Source organism: Alexandromys fortis, unplaced genomic scaffold (assembly GCF_014885135.2).
Source record: "Alexandromys fortis isolate MF-2015 unplaced genomic scaffold, M_Fortis_MF-2015_v1.1 scaffold_1, whole genome shotgun sequence".
Taxonomy (NCBI): Eukaryota; Metazoa; Chordata; class Mammalia; order Rodentia; family Cricetidae; genus Alexandromys; species Alexandromys fortis.
The window spans coordinates 11,779,654-11,786,947 of NW_026067927.1; the positions used below are offsets into that span (position 1 = coordinate 11,779,654).

The following is a 7,294-nucleotide window of genomic DNA, read 5'->3' on the forward strand; positions in this document are numbered from 1 at the left end:
TACCATTGGCCAAGAGGCAGTTCCTTGAGAGTCTGGATGTGAGGTGAAGGATGTCCCACCACCCTGTTTATCAATGCAGCACCTATACGGGTACAGGACCCAATACCCAGACCTTGGAGAGTACAAAAAGAAATGGTGTCATTACACACACCAATAGTTTTCACAGAAGTTCATCAATATCCCATCATCAGGAAGACTGGGATCCAAAGACCCTTCTGGCAGCCTCACGAGAAGTTTGAGCTCCATACCGGTTTTCCCAAAGTCTCTGACCTTTACCTTAGTTGGCAGAGATTTTGGAGTAGGATCTCATGTTATCAGGGCATCATGGGGCCAGAAAGAGGGGTTTTGGTGGCTGAGAGCAAATATGAACTAAGAGTCTGTTTTTAACTACTGTACATCTCTTAGAAGAACTGTCATTGTCCCCAGGTGTCTACAAAATCCTGATGCAGTGAATTCAGAAAGTCTGGCAATGATAAAACGGAGCGTACCTTCCATCTCAATGTCTGAGGACTGCCTGTATCTCAACATCTACACACCAGCTCATGCCCATGAGGGCTCTAACCTGACTGTGAGTGGCAACCCATATTCAGATCTGGGGGTGGGCATTTTTTCAGGATGACTAAAAGGGGCAAAATCAATGTGAGACCCTCATGAGAAGCCTTCCCTGTCAGGTATCAAGGAAGGCCTTCTCTGCCATGGCTTGCAACTAAACCATAGGTATGGGACACAGAGACCTAAAGACCCTGGGAAGTCAGTGGCTCTGGCTCCTTGATCAACTCAGGTTTCACACTACCTACCAGAGACCTGAGAGCTAAATCCTGAGCTCTTGCAAATTTACTGAAATGGGCTATTCATTGTGCCTAGGATTTTTTTCTTGTTTTGAGAAATGGTCTCTCTATATAACCCTGGCTGGCCTAGAACTCACTATGAAGACAGGGCTGGCTTCAAACTCACAGAGGTCTTTGATCTCTGCCTCCAAAGGTATGGTAATTTTTTTAATTGAAAATAGATCCTCTCTCATATATTAAGTCTTCTATAAAAGTCTGGTACAATCCTATAAAAAAAATCTGGCCCTAGAATCTTTTTTTAGTTGGGAAACTTTTAATGACTATTTCTATTTTACTGGGGGTTATAGGTATATTTAAATTGTTCATGATTTAACTTTGGTAAGTGATACCTATTGAGAAAATTATCCATTTATTTTAGATTTTCTAAATGGTGGAGTACAGGTTTTGAAAGCATGTCCTTATGAGTTTCAGGATTTCCTTGGTGTCTGTTGTTATGGCCTCCTTTTCACTTTTATTGATTTGGTTATTTTGATTTTATTAATTTGGATATTGTCTCTGTCTTTTAGTTAGTTTAGATAAGGGTTTATCTATTTTGTTGATTTTCTCAAAAAGAAACTCTTTGTTTTATTGATTCTTTGTACTGTTCTCTTTGTTTGTATTTTATTGATTTCTGCAGATTAATTATCTCCTGCTTTCTTTTCCTCTTAGGGGTGCTTAATTCTTTTTTTCTAGAACTTTTAGGTGTGCTGTTAAGTTGCTAGTATGAGCTCTCTCCAGTTTTTTTAATGTGGGCACTTAATGCTGTGAACTTTCCTTTTGGCACCATCTTCATTGTGTCCCATAAGCTTGGGTGTGCTGGGTATTCATTGTCATTGAATTCTAGAAAGTCTTCCGTTTTTTCCTTATTTCTGTCTTGACCCATTTTTTATTCAGTAAAAAGTTGCTCAATTTCCGTGAGTGTGTGAGCTTTCTGTTGTTTCTGTTCCTGTTGATGTCCTGCTTTAGCTTGCAGTTGTCTGATCAGATGCAAGGAATTGCCTCAATTTTTCTGTATCTGGTGTGAGTTACTTTGTGACCAAATGTGTGGTCAGTTTTGAAAAAAAAAAAACTGTGAGGTGCTTAGAAGAAGGTAGATTCTTTTGTGTTTGGGTGAAATGTTTTGTAAATAACTGTTAGATTAATTTCTCTGATAAAGTGAAAAAAAACTGTGAGGTGCTTAGAAGAAGGTAGATTCTTTTGTGTTTGGGTGAAATGTTTTGTAAATAACTGTTAGATTAATTTCTCTGATAAAGTGAAAAAAAACTGTGAGGTGCTTAGAAGAAGGTAGATTCTTTTGTGTTTGGGTGAAATGTTTTGTAAATAACTATTAGATTAATTTCTCTAATAAAGTAAGTTAGCTCTAGTATTTCTCTGTTTAGTTTCTGTCTGGATGGCCTGTCCATTGGTGAGAATGGGGTACTATCAGTGTGTGATAGTAAAGATGTGATTTAAGGTCTAAAAGTGTTTCTTTTACAAAAATGGATGCCCTTGTGTTTGGGATCAATGTTAAGAATTAAAATGTCATCTTGGTGTAATTTTTCTTGTGATGAATATGTCGTATCCTTCCACAATTCTTTTTTTTTTATTTTTTATTTTTTTTTTATTTTCGATACAGAGTTTCTCCATAGCTTTTTTGGTTCCTGTCCTGGAACTACTTCCACAATTCTTTTGGTTAATTTTATTAGATATTAAAATTCCTACACCAGATTGCTTCTTGGGTTTGTTTGCTTAGAATATCTTTTTCCAACCCTTTGCCCTGAACTAATGTCTACCCCTGGTTTTGAGGTGTACGATTGTATGCAGCAGAAGGATTGATCCTGTGTTTGAAACCATCTGTTAATCTGCGTCTTTTTATCAGAGAATGGAGTCAATGATATTGAGAGATATTAGTGGTCAATGATTGTTAATTCCTGTTATTTTGCTGTTGTTGTTGTTGGTGGTGGTGGTGGTAGTGTGTTTGTGCTTCCATTCTTTTGGTTTTGCCGATGTGAGGTTATTTATTTCCTATGTTTCCATGTGTGTAATTAACCTTGGTTTAGAGTTTTCCTTCTAGTTCCTTCTGTAGGGCTAATTTGTATCTAGATATTGTAAATTTAATTTTATAATGGAATGTCTTAAGGTGATTGAAAGTTTTGCTGGGTATAGTAATCTTGGCTGGCACCTGTGGTCTCTTAGAATCTCTAGCACATCTGTCTAAGAGCTCCTGTATTTTAGAGTCTCCATTGAGAAGTCAGGCGTAAGTCTAATAGGTCTGCCTTATATGTTAGTTGGTCTTCTCCCTTGAAGTTTTTAATACTCTTTCTTTGTACTGTAGTGTTTTGATTATTATGTGCTGAGGGGACTTTTCTTATCCAATCTATTTGGTGTTCTGTGTGTTTCTTGTAACTATATAGGCATTTCCTTCTTTAATTTAGGAAAATTTTTTTCCATGGTTTAGTTGAAGATATTTTCTAGGCTTTTGAACTATTTGGTATTCTTTTCCTCCCTCTATTCCTGTTGTTCATACATTTGTTCTTTTCATAGTGTCCCAAATTTCTTGAATGTTTTATGTCAGGAATTTTTAAGATTTAACATTTTCTTTGGCCAATGTACCCATTTCTTCTATCGTAACTTCAAAGTCTGAGATTCTCTCTTCCATCTCTTGTATTCTGTTGGTGAAGTTTGACTCTGTAGTTCCTGCTCACATTCCTAAACTTTCCATTTCCAGGATTCCCTTAGTTTATGTTTTCTTTATTGTTTCTATATCCATTTTCAGATATTAAACAATTTTATTTGTTTCCTTCAATTCTTTTTTTAATTTATTTATTTATTAAAGATTTCTGCCTCCTCCCCGCCACCGCATCCCATTTCCCTCCCCCTACCCCAATCAAGTCCCCCTCCCTCGTCAGCTCAAAGAGCAATCAGGGTTCCCTGCCCTGTGGGGAGTCCAAGGACCACCCACCTCCGTCCAGGTCTAGTAAGGTGAGCATCCATGAAACTGCCTAGGCTCCCACAAAGCCAGTATGTGCAGTAGGATCAAAAACCCATTGCCATTGTTCTTGACTTCTCAGCAGTTCTCATTGTCCGCTATGTTCAGCATATCGGGTTGTATCCCATGCTTTTTCAGACCTGGACCTCCTTCAATTCTTTTTATTTTCTTCACTTTCTTTAAGGGTTTTATTAATTTGATCTTTAAGGACCTCTTTCATCTTCATATTAAGGTTTTTTTTCAGCTGTGTTGGAATATTTAGAACCTGCTGTGGTAGGATAGCTGGGCTCTGTTGGAGACACACTGACCAGGCTGTTGTTAATTGTGTTCTTATGCTGGCATCTAGGTATCTGGGTTTCGGGTGGTTCTAGGTCTAGGTGTTGGTTTCTGGGTTTCTCTTTGTTTGGTGGGTGTTTTGATACTTAATTTCTGTTTCCTCTCTGGATTTTTAGAAAGTCTTCTGCCTGCTCAGCTGGTGTGTTCACTGGGAATGCTGGGGGGAGATGGTCTCTTGCAGTGCTAGGGGTGACCCTGAGAATTAGGTCTGGGGGAACAGAGAGTGGGGAAGGTCCACAGGCAGCCTACCTAGTCCCAGAGCTCTGGTATTAAAGATATACATCACCATGACCAGCTATGTGCCCATGATATTTTGTTAATAATCAGGAGAATCACTGATGAATATACCCTTTTTCATGCCATTTCATAGGCATCTGAAAGAAGGGGATGTTATTACCCTAGATTTAGAGCCACTAATTAAGGCTTTGGTCCTTAGAGAAGGAGAGAGACTAGCAAGTATCCTGATGGTACTAGAGCCCTGTCTGTGGTCCAAGTGAGGATGTACTGAGGAGTTATCTCTGTGTGTCTAAGTACACTGAGCCAAAGCATTAGGTACAGTAGAAGACACCCCAGGTGGAGCTTGAGCTGGGTGGCAACATCCTGACATCTGAATTGATTTCCACAGGTGATGGTATGGATCCATGGCGGTGGACTGTCTAGGGGTCTGGCTTCCATTTTTGATGGATCCATGCTGGCAGCCAAGGAGGATGTGGTGGTGGTCACTATCCAGTACCGCCTGGGTGTTCTGGGCTTCTTCAGGTGAGTCTGGGGCTAGCCTGCACTGTGCAGTAGGGGATGAAAGGAAATAAGACAGCCCTGTGATTCCTTCTCTGCATCTTCACAGCACTGGAGACCAGCACGCCAGAGGGAACTGGGGCTACCTGGACCAAGTGGCCGCTCTGAGCTGGGTCCAGCAGAACATCGCCCACTTTGGAGGCAACCCTGACCTTGTCACCATCTTTGGAGAGTCAGCAGGTGGCACAAGTGTGTCTTCACAGGTTTTGTCCCCCATGTCCAAAGGACTCTTCCACAGAGCCATCATGGAGAGTGGAGTGGCCCTGCTGCCTTACCTGATCTCTAACACCTCTGAGGTGGTCTACACAGTGAGTCACTTCAGCCATTGATGACCCTGCAGCCTCAGCCTCCACCCTCTGGTACTCTGGGAGCTTTCTCAAGTGGGAAAACAAGGAGCATGGGAAATAGCTTCTTTCAATAGTCTCTGAGAGAATCAAGGGTTAGAATCCATTTCTCTCTATACAGGCTGGGTGTAATAACCATGTATAAGTACCTTGTAGTGTCCATCATGTTCAGAAACAAATACATATGGGTTGAAGATATGGATCAATAGGTAAAAACATAAGGACCTGAGTTCAAATTTCTCAGAAATCACAAAAAGCTGCATGCAGCAAGAAGTGTGTGATCCTGGTATTCATAGGATGAGATAGGAACCAGAGAACAGAAAATCCCTGAAAGGTCACAAATAAGATGGACCCTTGTAGAAAGGAAGGAATAATGAAAGATCATTTCTCAAACAAGATGGGAAGTGAGAAGTAGCAAACAGATGTTGTCCTCTAATCTTTGCATGGAAACCATGGTATAGGCATTCCTGAAGTCACATGCAGTCATGAACAAACACATGAAGTTTATTTTTAAAACTCTTTAGGTAGAATGACCTCTCTGGCTGTCACATCTGAGCAACACAAAATGGGAATTTCTTACTTTATTTTACCAAACAAAGTGCAATGTGATATTTGGGCACAATGCCAATCAACTGGGATTGGGAAAACTACTATACTTGCCTGAAAGGATGGATCAATTCCTGCCTGATCCCTTTACAGAAAGTGGCCAACTTATCTGGTTGTGAGACTACAGACTCAGGGGCCCTGGTGCACTGTTTGAGAAGCAAGACTGAAGAGGAGATGCTGGCTATTACCAAGGTTGGGAGAGTTGTGTGACTTGGAGGACCTGGTCAGTGGGACGTGGGAGAGTCATTCCTTACTACTCTAAACAATTTACTTCTACTCCATGGTTTGGCATCCTCTTAATCATGTATGTAAAATGATTAAAATGAATACCAAATATCCTCATATATGTAGATTCTGTCAGGGTTGGAAAAACATCCTGAAACAATTAAATGGGGGCAGGGGTAATGGTTTGGGTTTCTCAGTGGACATCAGAATTGACCTCCATATCTCTTGCATGTCCCTCAGGTCTTCCAGTCTATCCCTGCTGTGGTAGATGGGGTATTCCTACCCAGGCATCCCCAAGAGTTGTTGGCTGCTGTGGATTTTCGCCCTGTCCCCAGCATCATTGGTGTCAACAATGATGAGTATGGCTGGCTTCTCCCTGTGGTGAGGCTCGGTTCCAATATTCTGGAAGTCTGGGGACTCATAAGGTGAGCAGAGGAAACTTGGTCCATATCTATCCCACCTTATACTATAGAAAACTGTCCTCTCTCTGCCAGGCCCAGGGCTATGAACAAATAATAAAGGACATAACCAGAGAAACCCTGCCAGCTATTCTGAAGAACACAGCAATACACATAGTAAGTCACCTTGAGTACTGCCTCCAATAGAAAGAGCCACTATGTATCCTTCTCAGACAGCATGCCTACAAAGATCTGTGTGTGTGTGTGGTTGGTGGAGGTCTCACCCCAGAACTTATACCTTTCCCTCTATATCATATCTTATCCCTGGCCACATTCTCCACACTGAGGCTGCTGCCTATCAAAACAAGAACCTGCCTAAACTCATTCTTCCTGGTTCCCTGCTGTAGATGTTACCTCCTGAGTGTGGTGACCTGCTAATGGAAGAGTATATGAACAACACTGAAGATGCCCAGACCCTCCAAATACAGTACAAGGAAATGATAGCAGACTATTTGTTCGTGATTCCTGCACTCCAAGTAGCAAAGTTTCAACGTGAGTACATCTGTGATGAGGCCTAGTGGGGAGGAGCTCAGAGCAATGGGTCCCAGATGAGCTTAATAGTGTCCAGGTTTCCACTCATGACTGGATCACATCTCTGGAACCAAACTTCCGGGACCATTACATCAGTATTTCTTCATTCTAGTGTAAGAGAAGGAAGTGATATCTTATCCAGATACAAACAAGGAAACAGGTTGCTGATACTCCATTGATTTGCCAAACCTACTCAGCTGGGAA

The 7,294-nt window shown here is 41.2% G+C and overlaps 1 protein-coding gene across 1 annotated transcript in view; it reads left to right on the plus strand.

The window, feature by feature from the left end:
• Positions 1-7,294, plus strand: part of LOC126503066 (acylcarnitine hydrolase-like) — a 22,688-nt gene that overhangs the window by 6,042 nt on the left and 9,352 nt on the right. Inside the window, exons 2-5 of the mRNA XM_050144572.1 lie at positions 427-568; positions 5,970-6,068; positions 6,342-6,509; positions 6,907-7,051. Of these exons, the coding sequence (XP_050000529.1) occupies positions 427-568; positions 5,970-6,068; positions 6,342-6,509; positions 6,907-7,051 (554 nt within the window). The remainder of the gene's footprint in view (positions 1-426; positions 569-5,969; positions 6,069-6,341; positions 6,510-6,906; positions 7,052-7,294) is intronic.